Below are 25,083 nucleotides of genomic sequence, written 5' to 3' on the forward strand. Positions count from 1 at the left end.
ACTCGGCTACTTTTGTGGGGCGATGTATGCTTTAACAACAAGGTCCCAGAAAATTTTCAAAATAAAAGTATCACGTTATTCAAAAGAATTGTTAAAAAACGTTTGTGTGGTAAAGGTTACTATAACATAAATGACTTTCTTAATTATACCACAGATTGAGAATGGAGTGACCGCCCTCAGGCTATTAAATAATAAGTTTAATTGTACAATATTACTTTGTAAACATATTTTTTCGATGAAAAAAAAAGCCCGCTGAGTTTGTTGCGCCCGTTCTTCTCAGGTCTGAGGCATTGATTTTGGAATGGGTGGTAGTTTTTGACTTTCAATAAGTGAGGTCATATCCTATTTTGAATAAAAATATTTGAATGTGAAAAAAAAAATTGGTAACAAACACCGAGACAAGTTAATTTTATATATTAGATTTATTTTGGCACTTTGCACACAAATCTTGTAATACAGCACTTGATCATGAAAAGCAAGGGTCACCATGTCTCGACATATCTCAGAACGTAGAGTTTAGCCATAGTAATCTGGTACAAATTGAAAATTTTCTTGTTGTCTTACTCATTTACGCTAAATAAAAAGACCAATGAACTGTGGAATAATTTATTAAATGATTTAAGATTGATATGAAATTGATTATTATATAATCAAACTTTCAATCTGTCAGACAGCACTCTCACAATTGACCCGGCGCCACCAACATTATATGCCTTTTCATGCCAAAGCAGGAGGTGGCCGCTTGAACCCTCCGATGGATACTCAAACCCTCGATAGATGTACTTCATCAAAATATCAATATCATCAACGTTTAGACTTCCAACGGCCTCTTCTATTTGAGCTGATTTTATAGCGAGCAATACTTTAAGTGTCAGAGATAAAGCATTATCCTGAAAAATAAATTAATACAAGTGCATGGATTTCATGATAATTATCAGATTGGACTTAGATATAGGTACTAATATATTTTTTTATGAAAATAAGGGACGAGACGAGTAGGACATTAAGTTGATGGTAATTGATACGCCCTGCACATTACATAGCAGCTCAAGATTATTGAAAATCCAAAAAATTCTGAGCGTCACTACAACTGCGCTCGTCACCCTGAGACATAAGATGTTAAGCCTCATTTGGCCAGTAATTTCACTAGTTACGGCGCCCTTCAGACCGAAACACAATAATGCTTACACATTACTGCTTCACGGCAGAAATAGGCGCCGTTGTGGTACCGATTATCTAGCCGGTATCCGGTGCAAAGGAGCCTCCCATCGGTAAAATTTATTTGTATATATAATAAAAAAGGTATATATATGGTCATATTAATATTTACAAAGTTGATTCAAACAAGATTGCATATAAGAAAATTAACAAAAAGCGAGGGAATGACCTCATTACATTTCATTACACTATTTTGAGCTTGGGCTCAGAAGTTTTGATCTCCCAAACATTTAGCTTGAGTCACATCAGAAAAAATAATACATAAAACTATAGGTAGTATAAATAGTTATTTAGACAGTATTTTTTTTTTATTATTTGATTTCGATAATTTGATTTGACTATGTAGGTAATGATGTCTTGCACCGAGAAGTCACTGACAGCTGAAACACAGTTCATACTCTAGTTTAGTTGTCTTTACTCCCTGTTTTTGTATGTAAATAATTAATAATATAATTTGGAACTATTTGTAACTTGTAACTACTAACTATTATTAATTATTGTAATTATTATTATAGTTGTGTATTGTATTGTAATAAATAAAACTGTTGAGCTATATAGATCAGATTATATCAATGTACCTTACGGTTTGAACATACATTGGTTTTAACTTGTTTCATTTTCTCGAGAGCAATGTTTGTTATACAGAGTTACACTAAAATAATGTCTACTATTGATGTAAGTGTTTACTGGTCGATAAACTAAAGGTGGCACGGTCAATACATTTGTTTGATGCCTTGTCTGTGAATATGAGCATGTTGTGAAGCTATCCTGAAAGGGCATTAGGTACAATCAGTCTGTCGCGCGTTCATATTAGGGCTTCCAATCCCGCGGCCTCTATTCAATTTCGGCATTTGCGGGACTACGGATTTTCAGTCCCAAGGGATCTCGGTATTTGCGGGATCCCGCATATTGAAAATATGCACATTTTAAAACAATGAATTTATCAACTCCACATTTATTTACGTACATATTACTATTAAAATGAGATCAGTCAAATTATACTGTTTTTTTTTCACAAAGAAACACTAACAAATCCTGAATAAAAAGCAAATCAGAACAAAACAAATAGTTTTCAAAAACTACACACAGCAAAATTAAAAAATTAACCAAAAAAACACCTTTTTAACTGATAAATTATTACGTTTGTCAGCTTTTAATCTTAACAGTTAATAACTTAAGTTATTAAGAATAATATTTCACACAGATTATCCTATTTTGCATCGCATGCACGCTTTTTTTCAGTCCCGCAATTCCCGCGGATCCCGCGCCCGTAATCCCGCATCTCGCGGGATCCCGCAATACTGAGATCTCGGTTCGGTCTCGGGATTAGAAGCCCTAGTTCATATATTTTATACTAGTAACATAGCAATTCCTTGCGCTAACGTCGTCCCAATTTCTCGACACAGTCAGATAAAGCAGTTGACAATGCACCATAATGTATCGGATCCAGTGCACACATGTTATTAAGAAAAGATAAAAATAAATAAAATTAGTTTGGTTGGACAAGCATAAATACCTATAAATATTATTAAAACTAAACCATGTATGTATAATTTGCACTTCATAAAATCCTTAAATATAACGCACACCCGCAAAAGGAAGCTAATTCCACGGTTTGGTTCTCTGTGGAAGAAAATTAATTGAAAACCGCTCTGTAGAGGAACGCCACATATCCAGATGGTGGGGATGGTATCGTTATATGTGGCGTTTCGTGTGACGGTGGAATTCAACACTCCCCGTGATAAATGCGGTAGAAGACACACAATATGAAATGTACTCTATGCAACGCTAAGTGATCCAGCTGTTCACAGAGCTCTAGGTCTCCGACTATTCGAGCAACTCTGCGTTGCACGCGGTCAATAGGTTCGAGCTGATACTGGGCGTCCAACATATCATTTTAGTTACTTGTGTAATGTAAGTTAAAAAAAGAAAGAAAAACTCCAAAGAATGTAATTACTCTTTCACATTCAATATTAATAAGTAAACGATATAATGTGGGCAATTATATATTTAAACGAATAATGGTATCCCATAAATATAAAAAGAAAGTCCCCGAACGCAGAATGGACAAGGCACCACAAGCAACGTCCGTTCACGGAAATGACGCATGGACCAGTCATCGCCTTCACTTGCACACACACAAGCAAGAAGCCCGCTGAGTTTCTTGCGCCTGTTAAGTCGAAGGCGTAATTTTCGGATGGTTAGTTTTTGACTTTCAATGAGTGATTTTATCCTGTTTTGAAGATGAAATAAATATTTTTTTTATGAAAATAAGGGACGAGAGAAGCAGGACGTTCAGCTGATGGTAATTGATACACCCTGCCCATTACAATGCAGTGCCGCTGAGGATTCTTGAATAATACCCCAAAAAATCTGTGCTGCACTACAACTGCGCTCGTCACCTTGAGACATAAGATGTTAAGTCTTATTTGCCCAGTAATATCACTAACTATGGCGCCCTTCAGACCGAAACACAGTAATGCTTACATATTACTGCTTCACGACAGAAATAGGCGCTGTTGTGGTACCCCAATCTAGCCAGCTTCCTGTGCAAAAGACCCTCCCATTGCTAAACTAAATATGATTAAAGTTACTTATTAATTTAGGAAAAATTTATAAGTAACTACGAAAATTTAATTTTAATGATTATTTTAGATAAGAATGCCAATATACTAAAAACATTTTTGTTAAATTTTTGGTCAAAACATCATTGTGGCTCAATGATTTTTAAAAATACTGGCTGTGGACGCTCTTCTTAACACATTAATTATGCTGAAATGATTGTTAGTGTAGGAACTTACTTTTACTTGCTGGTCAGATGTGCCAATGGGAGCATTACTCAAAACATGTTTCAATGCATCAATATATCGGCCTGTATTTATAAGTTATGGAAAAATTATTATCATAATTATACATTTATTATATTACATATCTTATATCTTTAAACGAGCAATTCTTGTATATAAATAAATATATAATCTGAATCTCGGAAATGGCTCCAACGATTTTAATGAAATTAAGTATACAGGTAGTTTCGGGGGCGAGAAATGGATCTAGCTAGGTTTCAATTTTAAAAAATTTAGTTTTATCCGTATTTTAATGAGAAACTGCTACAATAGCATTAGAATACAAAGGTAAATTTCGCCACTATATACAAGACTTTAATAGCTCAGACATCCACAGAGACAGAGATCCGGAAAGCAGAAGAACCCGGTTCGAATCCAGATGTCCTATTAGTTTTTTTTTTGTTCAAGTTTTGTACATTCTTAAAAATCCGAGCAAGGCTCGGTCGTCCAGGTACTATATACATAATATAAGTGCCTACATTTCTCAGAAATTTAATAAAAACTAAGTTAAAACAATTGCCTAGTTGAGTCATAATTGATGTGTCTTAATTAAACTATATGGGATGTGCTTTAAAGAAAGCTTTGACCTGCAGACCTGCAGAGGAGGCATAATCGATCAGATAAACACAATTTATGCTTAATGAATGTAACAGTTTTCAAGTTTTAAAATATTTTCACAGGAAGGGTGTGGCCCTTGATCACTGTTTTCAATGCCATGAAATCTAATCTAGAAATTTACTGTCACCTGGTGTTAAATGATCACCACCACCCACATTCTCTTGCAACACCAGTGGAATCACAGGAGTGTTGCCGGCCTTTGAGTAAGGTTTACAATTTACATGCTTTTTTTAAGGTACCCATGTCATTTCTTCTTCTTTCTATCAAATCTAAATACTTATTTTAAGTGTGGCTATGATAAAAAAAATGTCTTACAATTTTCTTATGCAAAAATACTCATTTTATTTTTCACTGCAAGTGGTCAAGCCTTTGGAGGTCAAAATGGGGACCATTCCCCTGAAAATTTTATAACATTTTAATCCTTCAAAAAGTATTTTATTTAAATATTCATGATATTTAAGACATTACTACATATTTACTACTGACTAATAATGATAATATGAATCAGTTCTGGAATAAAAAAGAGAGTCACCGATCCTTAGAACAAGCTGCCTCTAACAACTGGGTAACTCTGCAATGGATTAAAGGACACAGCGGTTTGTGCGGAACAATGCAGTGGATGAACTTACAAGGTGGGGGGTCGGACTCCCAAGTGGCTAGCCCAGGGCCAGTCCTGCCGCTACCCTTCAGCCAAATATGGTCGTAGATATGCTCTCTCACAAACAACCTACACAGAACCCGATGGACAAATGTCTCAGGCTGTAGACAGTTGAAAGAAGCGATTCACGCACTTTCGCCCAAACTGATATGTCGACTTATTAGCCTAAACAGACATGACATCCGAATCATGGTTGGCACCCTAACGGGTCACACATCATTGAACAAGCCCTTATTTATAAGAGGCGTTACGGACAGTCCTAGGTGCAGGGGCTGTCTGACCGAGGATGAAAGGTCACTCATGTAATGCTGGAGTGGCCAACCAATGGGCAAAAACCTTAGTAAATACAAGGTCGCTCCAGGAAGTCTGCAAACACCCTAGGAATGTTCTGACCTTCTGGAAGGAGCTGGGCTGGTTGTAATGACTGGCCAACACTGTATGCAAATTGGACCCAACTAAGTGTTCTAATTGCGAGAACAGGAGCCCTATACCTTCAACCGACATGTTTATTATGACTGCAGGAAAATGACATTAAGGTGAGTCACAATTCAATTTTGTCAAAAGTTCATATAACAAACATTAAAAGGAAATGTAATATTGTTTTATGTAAGTACTAATGATAGTAATATAAATATCACTTATATATATAATAATTTTCAATGATTTTCAAAACAAAACACAAATTATTTAATTTGAATATTGGTAAGTGACAAATTCAGGGAGGTTGTGGTCACTGTACAGTTGCTCAGGTATCTACAGGCTTTTTTGTCCTCCTATTCCAAAAACCAAGGATAATTTAATGCCTTCTTATTACCTATAATAATTATTATCATAATTAGATTAGATTAGCTGACTCATGTCTTAAATATATTTTTTAAACTAATTTAGTTAAAAAAGGATATTGATTAAGAAATGAACACACTTCTCCTTCATCAGGGCCAGTGGGAATAGATTGTTCAGCTTCGTCTTCTTTAAAGTTGTCTTCATTGTATTGGTCTATATCAATTTTTCGAAAAGCAGAACTTGAAGTATTTTTTGCCATATTTAATCTAAGAGCACGGTTTTATTTTCGTATTGATGAAATATATACTAAATGATGTCTATTTGTGAGTTATAATTCTCAGTAAATTTTCTAAAATTATGTACCTATGAATTTAATATATATGATTCAATACAGTACATACATGGTACTTTGCTAAACAAATCAACATTCAACAACAAACACCTGTCAAGTTAACTTTTTCTTAAATATTTATTGAGAGCCAACTAGGTTATTAGCCAGCCAAACCACATCACATTCAAAAACAAAGCCAAATCAACCAATATTTAGTATTTACCAGCACAGTGTAGGGGTAGTTATCAAATCTCTACTGCCTACTTCTCATAATATACGTAAAATAAATGCGCTAAGATAGACGCTCCGCGCGCGCCACAATGGCGCGGATCTATTGCATACCGCAGAGCGTGGGCACATGCCGATCGTGGAAGGTTAAACAAATGCTTTTAAGAACAACATTAAATAAAAATAATTACATAATATAGTTCTACGAATTATATTACTCGTTTATTTCAAACTACCGATGTGTTCTAGGGCATAAATTATACCTAGAACTTCAGCCATAAATGTGGACCACTTACGCATTATTATATTTGTAAACTCTTATATTAAAAAAAACAAAGGATATAATACTAGTCCTATATCTAGTTTTGGAGCCATCTGTAAACAATTTAACAAAATGAGTTGAATCCACAAGGAACTCCACAAGTCATATTAGATTCAGAAATCAAATAAACAGCTATCTACTCATGTCAGGTTCAGAAAATCATTTTCTAAACTAGTATGAAGTGTTAGTCATTAAATTTATAGCCACGTTACTCCTTTTCTTACCAGTGAAATATATTTTCACCAATAAGAGAACTCCAAAACACATTAATTAATAATTTAGATATGCTACAATTTTTTAGTAATAATACAACATAGTATGTTATGTATACTGATGGAAGTAATTTAAGTGACTATGTACATTCTGCTCTATATGCTCCTTAAACTAAATTTTGTTCTTCACCGATCATGCTTAATTTTTACATCAGAACCTTGTGCAGCTAAAAGTGTCATTTCTAAGATTACCCGAGATTCGCCTCTTTAAGATCTTTACAGGTAGTAACATATCTACAACCAAAATGTTTAATTAATCAACTAAATTTAACGCGAATAAAGGTCAAGTCTACGTGGACGGCTAGATCTTTTTCTGTCACAACCAGAGGAGGTCTCATTGTACCTATTAATAGCCCGGTACACAAACATTTTACTAATACCAAGCGTTTGGAGAATTTTAAAAATTGCATTTGGCTCCACACCTACTTTGTGTTATGCAATCACAGTGATTCGGTTTTCTTTATCACCCTACTCCATTTTAATATCGTAAAATATTGTATATCTACACTGTATTGACACCAAATATGAGAAAACTAAATGAATATTGGACAATCAAAAATGACAGATTCCAAATTCAAATGTAATATTCTTTTTATTTTTAATTGTAACAGTATTTATGGCCAGACTAAGTATATTCAAAATACAATTCTAACAATATAAAATAAAGTGAATACTGAACTGTGAATTGAAAACAATGACGTTCTATACATATAGACAAATCACGTCACACAGCAACAAAGCCAAAATATGGCAAATGCCTCAAATGACACCATAATAAGCTTCGACTGCCATATCCAAGTTGTTTAAAATATTATGTGTCAATAGGCAGCAATGTAAACATTTTTTTAGTTTAAGGTACGTATGTTGAATTTAGAACCCGTATTGGACAGTGACAGCAGTGGAGTAGCAGTTAAGTATTTTTTTAAGCCCTCACGAAAAATTGGGTTGCTATAAGTGTTACGTTAGTTAGTCTGTCCCTATTTTCTGATCAAGATTTAGTCGGAGGTTTTTTACATTCAATCAAAAACCACACTCAAATTATAAAGGGGAAAGTTTGTATGTTTATTAGTTTGCTTGCATATTTGTTACTCCTTAACGTACTAAATGGATTTAGATCTAATAAGTTTAGGAAACCTATATTAAGAGAAACAAACACTCAAATATAATAGTTTATTTACATTAAATAATTCGGTAGAATGGTTATCAAGATGTTGTCTCTTATAAAATTAATTTAGTTAAAATATAATGTCTTATAGACTACGAGATCGTTTCTAGGGCATCTTTTTGGTATATATAGTGTAAGCGGACATATACATTTATTTTTTTTACTTTTGTGTGTGAGTCAATTTGACTAAATGTATTGACATTCGCTAGACATTTCAATACTTTTAATGTTGAAAAAGGTTTATCATACTTTTCGAGCATGAATTTTTAAACGCTTTGGTGGTGAATTAAAAATTAACCTTGAGGAAATGCTTCGAGCAAATGACAATCGACGTATTTGGCTTGCAAAATTCTTTACTCCTCTCTCTTGTTAGCAACTAGCGCCAATTCCCTTTCATTATATCGTATACCGGAAAGCCGAAAATTATTAGCTTATACAGATTTGCGGTGTTTATAACCATCAATTATCAAAAAGTATCGATACTTCTGTGATACTGTGTATATAGCACTAGTTTGTTGTTCACGTTTTTGTGAGCCGTTTACATTTACCAGCAATGACTTTCTGTACACAAAATACTATCTTGCTAATCATTTTTGACTGGGCCTTTAAAAAAAACTCATTTCTTTTTCTGTGCTGGTTTCGTCCTTTCATATGTCTCATTCTGACAAGCGGGAAAGAAAGGTATGTGAATACTTGTACCATATTTAAGGAAAAAATATTTTCTAAATTATTTACACGTTTTGCAAACCAATCTGATATTAATAAAATAAACTTACCAGTGAAAAGTCACACCACCTTATTGTTGCGTCGTTAACCTATTTATAGGCACTTTTTTATAGCACACTTAGGCTTGTTGATTGACACTCAGTTGACATATGACTAAAGAGAAAAATTTGCTTACATTGTCTTTAAGCACACTTATGTGCAGCGAATGATATGTCCATATGTAAATAGATCGTCATTAATTGAAAAGCATAAAAATTCTAAAATAATAAAAGACGGAACTTAAAATTCACAGTTACCAGGTCATAAAATTAAAAAAAAATGTGTATCTCATCTGTATTCTGAGTAAAAACAATCCTTTTGTATTTATATTTTCTAAAATAAACTAAAAATACATAATATGCTTATTAACTTTATCTACATACTCGAACTAGATAATAGTACATAAAAAATTACTTTACCAACATTCTTTAAAACTAAACTATCGATATCAACATTAGAACTACTTGTACTATTACATATTGAATTATTGATAGAACTAAAACACCGCGAAGTTTAACATGATTTAAAAAATTGCAAGCCCGGCAAACAGGAAAATATTAGAACCTAATTTTTATAATGATATCAAAGGACTTCTTTTGGCTAATATATTTTCTAATTCATATTCTCTGTGTAGAGAGAACTATCAGCCAACTTGAAAATGGTTTCGTCGTTTATTGTCCATGCATGGGTAACGTTTCTAATTGTTTGGTTCATACAATTATTTATACGGCTCATAATAATTGGAAGGCAGAAACTTGAAAAGACAGATCATTTGTTTAGTTGTTCTTCGACCTATGATTGTATTTAGATTACATTTTATACAATAAATTTACCATATTGCAAATCTTAAAAAAGTCTTCAGTACATGATAAGTTTATGTAATTGAAACGTCAATAAGTGAAATGTGATGTGTTAATTCTGTTTTAGGAAGATTTGGAAATCAAGCAGACCATTTTTTGGGAGCCTTAGCGTTTAGCAAAGGATTGAATAGAACACTGGTTTTACCCCCATGGGTTGAATATAGATATGGAGAAGCAAAGTCCTTGCAAGTTCCATTTGACACCTATTTTGATGTTTCAACATTACTTTCCTTTCATAGAGTCATAACTATGGAAATATTTATGAAAGATATTGCACCTGTAATGTGGCCACCAGAGAAAAGGATATCATTTTGTTACACTCAAAGATATGGGGAGCAAGAAAAGAGTTGCAATGCAAAGTCTGGAAACCCATTTGGTCCATTTTGGGACACATTTAGGGTTGATTTTATTGGTTCAGAGTTTTATGGACCTTTAAACTATGATGCTCACAATGAAAACATGATCAATAAATGGATACATAAGTATCCACCTCAAAAGTGGCCTGTATTAGCATTTACAGGTAATAGAATTGATTAATTATTAGTTTTGTTATAAGTAAATTGTCAAACTGGTATTATTACTGCATTGTTTATTATTAATTGTAAAATTCTTATTAATCTGTTAACTTACAGTTAACAATTATTATAATCAATGTTTGTGTGTGTGTTCTTACCTATGAGTTTAGGAATCATTGATCATGTTGTACTTAAACTTTGAGAGGGTGTTCTGGGGATGCTTGCAGGTGCCTGCGAATTTATATATATATATATATATTTTAATTATTTATATCTTTATACTTAACTCAGGATATTTTTTTTTTATTTTAGGAGCTCCAGCTAGTTTTCCAGTTCAAATAGAAAATGTACATCTTCAGAAATATGTTAAATGGAATGATAAAATGGAGAATATGGCAAAAACATTTATCAAAGAAAATATGAGTGGTGGTGGATTTCTAGGTATTCATTTAAGGAATGGACAAGACTGGGTAAAAGCTTGTGAACATGTTAAAGACAGTCCCAAGCTTTTTTCTGCTTCACAATGTGTTGGTTATAAAAATGAAAGAGGAATATTAACCTTATCAATGTGTCTGCCACAAAAAAATGATATTATAAGGTATGTAATTTTTTTTTAAATATATTTATAAATATTTAATTGAAATGGGTGGTAAGACTAAGGGTGTGAACTGTGAAACAGCAACTCAGGCTACTTACATTAAAGGATTCTTGTAATAAATGGGGGTGTAGACACGCTGCTCATTGACATCTGCAATACCAAAGATCAAAGTTATTCTCGATATGATTTGAGTTTTATTTAGTGTTAATTCCGCCAATATTCACCTTTAAACAATTCAACACATGTTTCGACTCTACATGAGGCCTGAGACTCGTGCCAGAGTTTGGAGAGACAACACGTCCTGAGGATGCCATCTCAAATCATTTAGATAATTATGGATTTCCGCAAAGTAACACCTACTTCAACAAACTTATTCTATTTCATGAAAAAAATACGATATATAGAAAGATAAAAAGTAGGCAACACTTGGGATTTCTCCCGTGTTTCATGAGAGTATTTAGTTTTTGTTAAACAAACATTAAATTCAAACTGAATTATTAAGGTAATCATCATAATCATATGAGACATGTTTTTTGAAACACAAGATTTATGATGTAAAGATTTTTTTATGTTATGACTCTAAAGAAACTGTTGTGGGAGGTTAAATAATTATTTGTGAAAATATATTTATCACACACATTTTGTGCGCTTTTAAAACTGATTGAGTTTTTTATGAAAGAGTAGGACAAACATGTGTAGAGGTCATCTGATGTTAAGTGATCACTGCTGACTACATTATCTTGCAACACCATAGGGGTCACAGGTGTGCTGCCAGCCTTGACATTGATGGCATGCTTGCTGAAAACTCTGTCTTTGGTGATTTCAACAGACACAACGCCGAATAGCTGGGGTCACGTAGCATGGACAATGCTTCGGATGATCCGCGTGCCTGCGCCGTTGCACCAGCCGATATGATACAACAGGGCATGAATATTTTTATACCAAGCTCCGATCAATGGCAGATCACAGGCCTGGTTCGATGTGTCAGTTAAAGCAGCATCTGACTGCAAAAAAGGCGTATCAAACTAGAGAAAATATAACCGTGCCTCTAGATTTTGTAAGCGGCAAATCACCCGTGCGAAAATTGGCGAGCAGCTTTCCAGTTACCCGACCAGAACACGCAAGTTCTGGTCGTTGACGAAAGCTATTCTTGGTAACTTCAACAAGCCGTCCCTGCCGCCGCTGCACATGAGGAATAACACCCTGGCCCATACGTAAAAAGAGAAAGCCGATTTTCTGTGCACTCTTTTTGCCTCCAACTCGACTCACGGCGGAAACGGAAAAACATTCCCTACCAAACCGCGGTTCAGACAGAAAGCCAGCCCTGTTTTTCTTGGACGTAAGGAAGTCGAGCGGGCCGGTTGGCATTTCTCAAATCATTAGATTAGAACGTGTGCCCTTGATTTGATGCCGGTCCTATCGCGTTTATTACGGCACTCATACTCAAAAAGCGGTAGTCCCTGACTTATGGTAATCAACCCTTCTCCATCCGATCAAAAAATAGAGACTGTTCGGATTCGGCAAACTACACGCCTAAAGATAGCTTTAGGCCTGTAGTTTGCCGAGGTAATAGTACCTCCATGCTCTCCAAAATGATGAAGAGCATAATTAACCACCAGCTCTCGGTATACCTAGAGGGTCACCAGTTGATCAACGACTAACAGTACGGCTTTCGCCATGGTCGGTCGAAATGCGATCTTCTAGTATACCTAACACAGGCGGCGGCTATCGAAAGTAAGGGAAAAAGACTGGCAGTCAGCCTGGATATAGCGAAGACCTTCTGTCAAAACTTCCTTCATTTGGGCTTCCTGATAGTTTATGCAACACAACATACACATTGCTATGCAGACGATGGCACTGATGATGCCGTATGCACGGGCCATGCAGGTCTCACTCGATAAATCGTCGACCAGTTTTTTTAATTCTTTATTTGGCTACTATGGCCCACTTAAATGTCATAATAATAAAGTCAGATATAATTATAATTAATACATAAATTACATACAATAAGTACATACATCATTGAATTAAAAAAATAATAATAATAACAAAGCCCCATATTCTTCAGTCCCTGTGTGCAACGTGCAGTTTACAACAGCGATTTATATAAACACAGTCGAGCCGATCCGCCAGTGTAGCCAGCATGCTGTTGTTGCTCCCCCGGACTCGGCGCACCAGTGACGTGGCTCTCTTTCGCATTATTGTACAGAAACAGTCAACACGGGCTTCGGCAAACATCGCTGAGGCGCTGCAATAGCGAGGGAGCCTCAACAGCATCCTAAATGCATTGTTGTACTGGACCCGAAGGGCGCTGTACGATCTTTGCGTATAGTCAGTCCACAGGCTGCAGGTATAGAATGAGGTGCAGTAGGCCCTAAAAAGAGTAATCTTAACATCTGAAGAGCACCTTGCAAACCTACGGATCACCATATTAGCTCTTACCGATATCGCCCTCCGTTCCCGCTCAACATCTGCGTCATCCCTCAGGGAAGGTGTTAACAAATGGCCAAGATATTTAAATAGATCAACAATTTCTAACGGTGTTCCATATAGCCTTATAGGTGGCATCTCTGTTAATTTTCTAGGCCCTCCCTGAAAGACCATGCACTTGCTCTTTTTAACATTATACACCAGCCCGTGTTCAGCTGTATAGCCCTCACAAGTGCTTATCAACTTTCTGAGTCCACAGACTGAAGCGCTCAGCAAAACCATGTCGTCCGCGTAGCTTATGTTATTGAAACATACGTCGTCTATGTAACAACCGACATGCTGTTTGCTGAGCGCCTCGATCATACCATTTACATATAGATTAAAAATAGAGGGCGAGCTCAACCCCCCCTGCCTCACCCCGCATTCCAATCTGTACGAATCAGACATGGTGCCCGACCATTTCACATAATTCAACTGGTTCCCATACCAGTACTTAAAGATGTTAATAAGCTCATTAGGAATATCGGATGCTCTCATCTTTTCCCATAGGATGTCATACGAGACCAAATCGAAGGCCATGAAATGGTCAAGGAAGCAAGCGTAAATCGTGATCGAATTAATTGCTTTTAATACATCCTTAGCCATAATTCTTGTATTTATACACTCCCCACTCACCCGACCTGATGTCTGTCTGAACGATTGATAATTCCGCGGGCAAAGCCTCTAGGGCAAAGCCAAATTGGCTTCGTAGAAGCTAGGCGTCATAAATAGAGTACGGCAATACTTCAAGCCTGTCCACATTCTAGCGCTTTAAAGCGCAGGTCCGGCCACATATGGAGTATTGCTTTTTATCTCTGGTCTGGCGCACGGCAGTATCAGCTCGATCCATTTGATCCAGCGCGTGCAACGCAGAGCAGCTCGAATTGTCGGGGACCCAGTGCTCCGTGAACCGCTGGATCACTTGGCGTTGCGTAGCGACATCGCCTCAATGTGTGTCTTCTACCGCATTTATTATGGGGAAGAGGGGGTGTTCCCAAGAGCTCTTTCACTTGATCCCCGCCGCCGAATTCCACCTTCGCACGACACGCCCACCATCTGGATGTGTAGCGGTCCTCCACAGTGCAGTTTTCAAGGAGCTTTCTTCCCTGTACCACAAAGCTATGGAAAAAACTTCCTTGTGCGGTGTTTCCGGGACGATACGACATACGTAGCTTCAAAAAAAGCGCGTACACTCCTTAAAGGCCGGCAACGCTCCCGTGATTCCTTTGGTGATGCAAGAGAATGTGGGCGGCGGTGCACACTTAACACCAGGTGACCCGTACGCTGGTTTGTCCTCCTTTTCCATAAAAAAATTATAATAGTAAAACGTGGTAAAAAACATCATGTCCTATTTCCACATCCCATTCACCAAAACACGCGAAATGTTGGTCAGATGAGCTTGTTATATCATACATGTCTCCATTGGTGTTTTTCCCCAGTTTCAAAGCCGGACTACAACATGACACAATTTTTTTTTTTTATATTGACACACTTTTTACACAAATTATCTTGCCCCAAATTAAGCATAGAGCCTGTTGTTATGGGTTGCAAGACAACGATATCTTTAATACAATATAATTACTTAAACATACATAAATACATTTAAACATCCATGACTCGGAAACAAACATCCATATTCATCATATAAATGCTTGCACTTACCGGGATTCGAACCCCGGACCTCTAGCTTAGTAGGTAGGATCGCTAACCACTCGGCTATACAGGTCGTCAAATATAAACTAAATAAACATTCTTTTTCTGACAGCTGACTATAACACTACATGTTAATGATAAGCTTTTATCTATTTCCAAATGATCTACTTACATTACATATTTTTGACAATATATTAGGCACAGTTAAGGTATGAATGGACAGCTAGGTATCGTGATTTCTACTATCTTCTATATTGGAGGCTGGCCATAACAAGTAAACTTCTTAATTAAGTAGTAAAGCTTATTATTTTTGTTTCAGACAAGTAAAACGAGTTCTCAAGAAAATATCAGACATCAAGTTCATATTTGTAGCTTCCGACTCCAATCATATGATAGATGATTTAACTAAAGCATTAAAAGATTTTGATGTGCTCGTGTTAAGAAGTCCTTCAAATAATCCACATCTGGATCTGGCTATCCTGGGTCGTGCAAATTACTTTATTGGTAATTGTGTATCCTCATTCACAGCATTTGTGAAAAGGGAAAGAGATGCAAAAGGCATACCTTCAGAGTTTTGGTCTTTTCCGAATCGAAAGAAGAGTAAACATGAAGAACTATAGTGTGTGTGTTTTAGTTTAGTATATATTAATAAAGTAATTTAAAATAAATTAAGTATATGAGATATTGTCAGCTTTAATAATTAAAATAAATTTATTTTTTTATATTAGTGCAGGAAAATGTTAATTATACTAGATTTTAAAATAAACTAAAAAGGTACTTTTTAATGCGAGTCGTATCGCCAATGACGCTTTTCAACTCGTTTGATTATATCGAAGACGAGGGCAATAAGTGATCACCGCCGCCCACATTATCTTGCAACACCAGTGGGATCGCAGGAGCACTGCATGCCTTTTAGAAAGGTGTACGTGCTCTTTTCAAGGTACCCGTCTCGGCCTGGATACACCGCAAAAGGAAGCAAATTCCACAGCTTGCTTGTACGTGGAAGAAAATTTAGACCAAATTGACATTCCCAAACCCCGTTGGTCCCCGTGGAGAATAAGACCCACCAGCCTACGAAAAACCAAAACAACATAATATATTTTCACTAGGAAACAACATTAACAACGAAGAAAAATCAAAAACTCACCCCATTAAAGAAAGCATTCATACTGCAGAACTTAACGTTTTAACCCTAAAGTCGGACGAGAGTCCAACAGAACTAAATAATGCACTTAATGTTATCAAATGGGACATTCTCGGTCTGAGCGAAGTAAGACGAGCTGGAGAATACATACATGAATATGAAGACTCTTCTGTATCACAAAGGCGAAAAAGAAGGCCAAAACGAGGTAGGTTTTATTCTTAAAAAGCACATGATACAATATATTGATGAGTTCATAGGAATTTCGGACCGTTTAGCAGTGCTAAATATAATATTACCCAATTACGAAGACATGTGGTCTATCGTGCAAGTTTACTCTCCGACTGAACAAGCAGACAATTGAAATATTCTATGAGAAACTAAACAGTAGGTACTATAAAGAAATATACGCACAAAAACTTAATAGTGATGGGAGATTTCTATGGCCAGACAAGTGAAAGCCTGCTAGAAGAAAGACATGTTCATGGAAATTTTACATTTGGTACGCGACGAAGCATAAATGGAGTAAAACTCATTAATATGCCTTTTGAAACCAACCTCTATATCATAAATAGCAAATTTTAGAAAAGTTAAAGGAAATTGACATGGGTATCACCAGAAGGCAAATACAAAAATGAAATTGATTTTATTCTCACCAACAAACCAAGGTATCACAAACCATATAGTTAATTGTCAGGGCTGATCTCAGACCACGACATACAAAGACCCAGGAGGAAGTTTGATGTTAAACTGAGTATTAAAAACCTAGTAGCAGCAAACAAACTGACCGAAAGATGTGCAGACGTTGACAAGGAAACTAGGAACCTAGATATCTAAAAGAAATACGAGCTCAAATATGTTTATCAACAGAAACAAAAAATCTACTTGAAGAAAGGAAACAAGTAATCAGTTCCAGAGATACAAAGGATCGTAGAAAACGTAGGTATATATAAGTTAAGTAAAGATATAAAACAGAGTATAAGAAAATATAGAAAGCAGAACAGAAGAGAGAAAATAAAACAAGAAATCATTAGAACAGGGGAAACAAAAAAAGGTAAGTATATAAAGAACTTTTAAAATCTAAGATTGGGTTACAAAAGTTAGAAATACACTGGACAGCAAATAAACCGGGCCACCCGCTACTTTGGAACTCTGATTTGATTTTCTCGAAAAGTATAAAACTTACAACTATTATAGGTACCTACTGAAAGTGCGTTTCATGATGATTATAGTGAAAGGGATTCATTAGTATTTATCAATTTTTTACAAAAGTGTCGTTTTTCAATAGTATTAATCACTAGTAATCATAAAATAAAATGAAAAATTAAAGCCTGTAACAAAACAATAAATAGTTATTTTTCAGTATTCTCTCCCCTTGTCTGAATAACTGCCTGCATCCTTGAATTCGTCGACCTGACTATGTAATCTTGAGGAAATGTATTTCACTCCTCTTTATTTTTATTTATTTAAGATGATAAAATTAATAAGATGCGCTCATTAATTTTATACATAACCTAATCATATACAAACATAACATAAAATGGTTCTTAAATTAAAATATAATAATGTAAGATCTTCAATTGCTATTCGCAGCTCTGGAAGCCTTGTTGGAGTAGGTACTCGGGCTCGAACCCGACTTTTCAGCTTATCCCATAAGTGTTCTATCGAATTGAAGTCCCGGCTTCTGCCCAGTCCATTATATGAATGCCAACGTCGCGTAGATCCGGGGTCACCACATGAGCAACATGAGACCGTGTGCATCAACATTAGTATGCATCAACTGTTTATTCTGTCCGATATATCCAGCGTAAGGTACCAGATGATCTACGAGAATTTCAGTAATGTAGCGATGAGAAGTTACTCCACGTGCAAGGCCCGCCGGTTCCATGAAAACTAAAGCTGCATGTACGGTAAACGAGATGCCGCCCCAGACCATTACAGATCCTCCTCCGTAAACAACAGTATCCTCGATTTAACTCTGAGAATAACGTTCACCAGAACTACAATTTACTCTCTGACGTTGGTTACATCCATGTAGACTCACCCTGGTCCCATCAGTGAAGAGTACATTACCTCACTGCTCTAACGTCCAATCCTATGCTCTCGAACAAATTCAAGTCGTGTTCGGTTGGCTACCGTTAATGCGCCTGTTGCAGCTCTCGTTGTAGTCCGGTTCCGTTCAGTTATTCTTCTTCTGACATTCGTCACGCAGACTTTGTTGTACTTGAACTGCGTTGCAGCGGCGATTTCGCAGAACAGTAAGTTGCAAATACGACCATTTGCTGCCGATGTGGGACTGTATCTGGACGGTGATCGAATGCTCCAGTTTTAAGATATCGTCTGTAAACTCGTTGCGCTGAAGATTTCGAAATTCGAAATCTTCGAGAGACCTCACGTTACGTAAGGCCTGCTTGTAGTAGTGCTACAGCTTGAGGTGCTTCACGATGTCTCGTATACATTATTGACTTTAATTATTAGTAAGCACATCCACAAAAAACACAAATGTTAGTTTTTCAAACAAATCTATGGGAGGTGCAGACACAATTAAGTGTGCACTAAATATGCCGTGTAAGTGGAAAACTGTTTGATGGGTGTTCTACAGAACTATCGCATGTTATTGATGTCTGGACAAAAAATAGTTCCACATAGACTTCACAATGAAAAATCACACAATTTGCCCTCGCTCATGGAAGGCATACTAAAAACGTCTGCACACATGGAGGATTACATCAAAGAGTGTTATTTCAGGTCACATCTAAGCAGGTATCAACTCAAGGAAAGGATACCATCTCAGGAATAATTTGATCATTTTCTAATCTATCAACTCACGAGCAAAATCTTTAGTTTTGCGTGCCATAAAATAGTAGAAAAGATGAAAATACAAATGTTTATATTAATTGATTTTTTTGAGATCTCAGGGAAGTCACTTTGTATACAATATACTTTAACCTTTAGATAGATTAGTAAAAGCCAATTACTACTTTCTACTGTCAGTAATTAGCTGTCAATAATCTGAAGCTGTCCCAATATACCTGATAAGTCATTCTTATTGCCCCATCTTATATTGGGATGCGTGAATTGCAATTTCCATACGAACTTCTATCGCTGGTAAGCTATGTCATCTCATTGACAGTTTATTGGGACAGAAAAAAGTCAACAATAGTTACGATTTTTATCTCAAGTAAGAGATAGACTGAATATTAGGAACCGCTGCAAATAAAATACCAACTATTGACAAAGAATGTTCCAGCTAGCAATGCTGCTTACCCAAGTAAATTTCTTATCATATAAAAAAAAAGGTGTGACAATAAAAGTTTGGAATATGTTGTAATTTTTTACTTAAGCCTTAACAGCATATACTCTTGGTGGAAATAGAGACTTCTTTCTGATTTCCTTCCTTGTTTTTAGTTTAGCTTCATGTTTTGTTAGGGCCTTGCGCATTGCACGTGTCTTCTTAGGCCTTAAATCTAGAGGCTTGTATTTCTTATTCTTGTAGTGATTACGAAGGTTCACCTTCATTTTTTGATGATATACAATGTACACACGGGCTATCGCTTTCCGTACAACACGGCTGAAACATAAATGAAAGATGAGACTCAAGTGGCATTTATAAAATAAATAATAATATGTATATTAATTTATTATAAACATGTGCTGCATGGGGATTTCCTTCTAAACTTTTAGAGTTCAGGTAATAACCCAAACTCCATCTCTGAATTATGTATAATAAGACATCATTCTTTATTTGGACAAATTAGACCTTACAGAAAAAACATGTTTGGACCAATAAGCCAGAAGTTTTCTAAAAAGGCACAGGGATAAGATATGATGATTGTATATATCAGTATATGCCAAAAGGCACCACAAAATGTGAAACAAAATAGAGCTGCAGTCTCTGCAGATATAAAAAAGTATTGATAAAATATCAATTATTGATCAATAACTACAATGAAAGTAATTTGGCTGATGATAAAAATGCCCGGGCATAAAAAAAAAATACCTAGGAAGTGTGATGAATCACTCAAAAGCAGTATCAATTATAATGGTCCTTATGGTTGTGGGAACAATTATATTATGTAGTTTAAAAGGTTCAAAACTAATTTGATACATGGACAGTCTGGTCCAAAAGGAGCCTGTTACCATAAGTCAATCTGGATAAAATGACTTATCATAATAACTTCAATTGTTATGACTAATATTATAAGGATTGGGTGACTTCGAGACAGGCCACTTACTACAGGTGTGATGATTTTTTCCAAACATATTTTGTTAGATGTTTTGAGTACTCCAACACTAATGGAAAATCTTTACATTCTCCTCTCTCCACATACCCTGCTTTTGCATGGATACAATATGTTTCCAAAACAAATTATAACAATATGATTTATTTGTTAACTAATATTTTTATTTAGAAATGTTTACTAATATTTCCTAACAGAAAATCATTAATGAAAGCACCATAAAAAGATTTGATGGATTCAGATTCAGCTACTATTTAGGTGAAAAAGTGAATTATTTCATGTTACTAATTTAATTAATAATTGTTATTCTTGATCTGAAACACCTAATATGCATAAGGTATTTTTGTTAATTGTTATACAATGTTTCTTGTTATATTTAAAATTGTTTTAATTTTTAAGCCTCTTATAATAAATTGACTTAACAATAACAAAACAATATATAAGTACATAGTTTTTGATAAAACCCCAAGTATGAGAGCTTCTATTCTCAGAGATTTGTAGTGTTTGTTACTCCTTCCTACATATACTATATATTTAAATTTACTGAACTCATGATACACTAAACAATAGTAATAATTAGGAGTTAAAACAACAAATTATATTCTAATGTTAGATTAGTTCTTAAATACTTACTTTAATTAACATTTAGAGGAGCATAACTCCATAAACAGATAACAAAATGCGTTACTTAACCTTCGCACAGTTATTGTAAAGGTATGATGTGAAATACGTACATTTTTGATAACTTAGAGGCAACTCCTCCAGTCACTTTGGCTACCCGGAGGCTGGTCAGTTCCGTTTTAAGCCCTTCAAGTTGTTTATCAAGTTCCTTCTTGTCCTTGGTTCGAAGTTCGGAACACTTTACTTTCCCCTGAAATTTTATTAACTCTCAATAAAGGTACAATGTGTAAACTAAGTGAAAATATTTGTTCGCCTTTTATTATCATTTTAAAATATAACTCAAAACTATGCACAAATTTAATGATCAGTCACAAAATAACATTAAACAAACGCAACCACAAGAGATCATCGGAATAAAAATGGATTTTAATTGATATATTTATTTATCACTAACCATTTTGTCGGTTTTTGAAATAGCACGACAGAAATAGGACCATACGGCAAAATACGCTCAATGAAAAGGCCTCACTAGTCAGTTAGTCACTGTCTCTTTGACACTAGTCAGTTAGTCACTGTCTCTTTGACAGTGATTGAATCAACAAACTATTTGAATCAACCGTTGATCTGCTCTCAACGCATTAAGGTTAACTGATTGAACTAGTTGAATTCGTCGACGACGTTTATGAATACAACGCGTGCGTCTCGTGAGCAAATTAAAAAGCTTACGTTGAAAATAACGTCATAGATTGCAAGCGACGGTCATGTTATTTTGAACTAACCGTACCGTCTAAAAAGTTGAATTTCGAAATATTTATTTTAAATATGTATGGCACATAGTTAGTTAGTTTACCTGGGCTGATAACACTCTTAGCCTCTTGATTGGGCCATTGTGCGTTTTTTAAAAAAGTCTTCTTACTTCAACCAGCCCAGATCATTCCAGAGGTCTAGCAGTCTTTTTATGTTTCTGCAGGCATCCGGAAGCCATGCTGGTGATTGGAGTATTTGTGCCCGTTGCTCGGCCACACTGCTGCACTCCTCCGTGTTCTGGCGTTTCCTCTGCCTCCATGCATCCTCTGCACAAGGGGCTGTCTGTTACACCCATGATAGACCTATGATACTTGTTCAAGGGACAGTGACCGGTTACTGCACCTACAATTGTGCGTATATTGTCCGTGTGTAGTCTCATCAGGTAGCGGGCGAACCTCTTTAGGGGCACCGGAACCGCATTCTTTGTTTGCCTGCAACCTTAGCTGTTTCTCGATTCTGTTGGGTGGGATTGTTCCGTTTTTCCTCGTAGCCATTTTTTAATTTGGGCCTGAGGTATGGGTAGTAGTGGCTCAGGTCCATATGCTACGGCTTCGGATCCCCTTTTGGCAATGGATTGAAGTGCGTTATGGCATTCCAGTATAAGGACAGATGTTATGGTGTTGTTTTGTAGCGCCTGAAGTACGGATGCACTGTCTGAGATTATCTTTATGTTAAGGTCTCTGACTGTCTAGTGATTCCAATACATTCTGCTTGAAAAATTGTGTTTAGGTTGTCTAGTGTTGTTGATATTTTTATATTTTGGTCGTTCGAGAAGACTCCGGCTCCAGTGCCGTGTATGGATTTGGATTTCGTCTGTTTATATTCTGACTTCGTTGATGCCAGAGTTATCATTTGCTTCCGCAGTAAGCCGAATATCATACCTTCGATCGAATACATGGTGGCACAGTGTTCTGTCCATGGGTGCATCAAGAAGTGGTATTTCCTTCAAGATTCCTTTTAGGACTCTAGAGTGAGTGGTTTCTGTGTTTTGTTTCCATAGACCGTTTGCTCTTAGTCTTAAGGCAAGTTACCTTTGCCTCTTCCTGTACGAGTGGTGCTCATGCATCCAGTAGCCGCTAAGGTCGCTAAGCGTTGTAGACTCTGTAGTTTCGATTTTACTGTTATCAGCTGTGTCCTGGGTCACCATACAACTGATCCATGGGTAAAGTAAGGTCTGATGACGGATGTGTATAGCCATAGTACTATCTTTGAGCTGATACCCCATCTTTTGCCTATTAGCATGTTGCACTGGTAGAAGGCAATACAGGCCTTCTTTGTTTTATCTTCGATGTGACTCACCCAGTTTAATTAGTTATCAAGGATGACGCTCAGATATTTAATTTGATTTGACTAGGAGAGCTTGGTGTTAAAAATTTTTGGTGGTTGGAGATCCGGTAGTTTCCTCTTGTTTGTAAGAAGGATAAGTTCTGTGTTCTGTGGATTTACTGACAGTTGATGTTCGTCACACCATTCTTCTACAATTTTTAGGGCTAAACGCATTACTTTACACAGTTTGTTCTCAGCGCTTCTGTTTATCAGTATTGCTAGGTCATCTGCATAACCAATAATAGTGTATCCTCTTTCTTTGAGCGTCCTTAAGAGGCCATCAACTACTATGTTCCATAGGAGTGGTGAAAGGACTCCCCCTTGGGGGCAGCCTTTGACCACTTTGGCTCTCATTGTAGTATTCACCACTATCTGAACCGCCCTTTTGCTGACTAGTTTGGTAATCCAGTTCCTTATGACAGGTTCTGGAATTTCCGTAGGGCGTGGTTAATGCTGTTGTGCATAGTCTTGTCAAAGGTCCCTTCTATATCTATAAAGGCAACCGGTGTGGAAGCTTTGGTTGTGATAGCTATTTCTATTTTGTGCACCACCGAGTGGAGTGCTGATTCTGTTGATCTGCCTTTCCTGCTTGTTGGTTGGAGTGTAGTTTTATGTTTTTGAGCGTTCCGTCCCTCAGGTATCTATCTTCGAGTCTTTCTAGTGTTTTTAACAAGAACGTTGTTAGACTGATGGGCCTGAAGGATTTGGCGTGTGTGTAGTCCTCCTTGTCTGGTTTTGGTAAGAAAACTACTTTCGCCTCCCTCCATTGCTTCGGGAGGCATCCCGAGGGACTGCCCTGTAGATTGGTATTAGGTGTTCAATTGTTTGATTACGTTGCCATTGTAATAGTGCTGGAAAAATTCTATCCAGCCCTACGGATTTGAAAGTTCTGAACTCTTCAGGGCCCATTCTATTCTATCCGCAGTTATCATTTTGTTTGCTATTTCCCATTATTGGGTTGTTGGTATACTGTGATGCTCTTTTGTCCACTCGGAGTCTGACATAATTTGACAACCGGAGAAGTGTGATTCTAGCAATATTGCACAGGATTCTTGGTCTGTGTTTGTGTAGCTATCATCTGCCTTTTTGGTTTGTTAAGCTTATACTATTGCAGTAGTTGTGCCATGCTTCCGTTCTTCGGCATCTGATCTGCTTGTTATAGTATTTTTGTGCTCTTTTGTATTAATTTTTTTCTCGGTTAAAAAGTGCCCTGAGTCCTTTGCGTAGACGTTCAAGTTCTGGCCGCCACCAGACACTTTCTTTCCGGATTTTAGGTGTCACTAAAGGACATCGTAGCTTTTTAACAGAGAAGTGGTAAGTAATTGTATGTTAGATTCTATGTTGTCTATACTAAGTGTAACGTTTGTTAGTTGTGTTTCAGTAGTGTTTTGGTAAATAGATTTGTGTACCTTGTGATATCTGTCTTACGGGGGTTTCGATATGCTTCAGGGTGTGTTGGTTTGTAGTGTATTTGGAAACAATCAAGTCGGTGGTCTGCGAAAGGTGGTTCGTCCGATACATGCCATCCCTCGATAAGGCCAGCCGCCGAGTCTGTTGCCAGGGTAATGTCTATAGTAGTTTGATATCTGGAGCTTACAAGAATTGGTTCCGCACCTTTGTTCATAATGCTCAGGTTTGTTTGAAAA

The 25,083-nt window shown here is 36.4% G+C and overlaps 3 protein-coding genes and 1 long non-coding RNA gene across 4 annotated transcripts in view; 2 read left to right on the plus strand and 2 right to left on the minus strand.

Moving 5' to 3' along the window:
• LOC126972898 (uncharacterized) overlaps positions 1-25,083 on the plus strand; it is a 193,056-nt gene that overhangs the window by 128,315 nt on the left and 39,658 nt on the right. The gene's annotated exons all lie outside the window — the stretch shown is intronic.
• Positions 593-6,563, minus strand: LOC126972880 (actin-related protein 2/3 complex subunit 5-C). The gene is made up of 3 exons (XM_050819991.1): positions 6,242-6,563; positions 4,020-4,091; positions 593-890 (listed from the first exon to the last, which is right to left on the minus strand). The coding sequence occupies exons 1-3, from the start codon at positions 6,380-6,382 to the stop codon at positions 651-653; spliced, it is 453 nt and encodes a 150-aa protein (XP_050675948.1). The 5' UTR covers positions 6,383-6,563; the 3' UTR covers positions 593-650.
• LOC126972824 (GDP-fucose protein O-fucosyltransferase 1) lies at positions 9,489-16,021 on the plus strand. Its single transcript, XM_050819907.1, has 4 exons — positions 9,489-9,894; positions 10,134-10,586; positions 10,894-11,179; positions 15,621-16,021. The coding sequence occupies exons 1-4, from the start codon at positions 9,783-9,785 to the stop codon at positions 15,919-15,921; spliced, it is 1,152 nt and encodes a 383-aa protein (XP_050675864.1). The 5' UTR covers positions 9,489-9,782; the 3' UTR covers positions 15,922-16,021.
• Positions 19,764-21,923, minus strand: LOC126972885 (60S ribosomal protein L35). Its single transcript, XM_050819997.1, has 3 exons — positions 21,759-21,923; positions 21,418-21,554; positions 19,764-20,013 (listed from the first exon to the last, which is right to left on the minus strand). The coding sequence occupies exons 1-3, from the start codon at positions 21,759-21,761 to the stop codon at positions 19,782-19,784; spliced, it is 372 nt and encodes a 123-aa protein (XP_050675954.1). The 5' UTR covers positions 21,762-21,923; the 3' UTR covers positions 19,764-19,781.

This window comes from Leptidea sinapis, chromosome 27, assembly GCF_905404315.1.
Source record: "Leptidea sinapis chromosome 27, ilLepSina1.1, whole genome shotgun sequence".
Lineage (NCBI taxonomy): Eukaryota > Metazoa > Arthropoda > Insecta > Lepidoptera > Pieridae > Leptidea > Leptidea sinapis.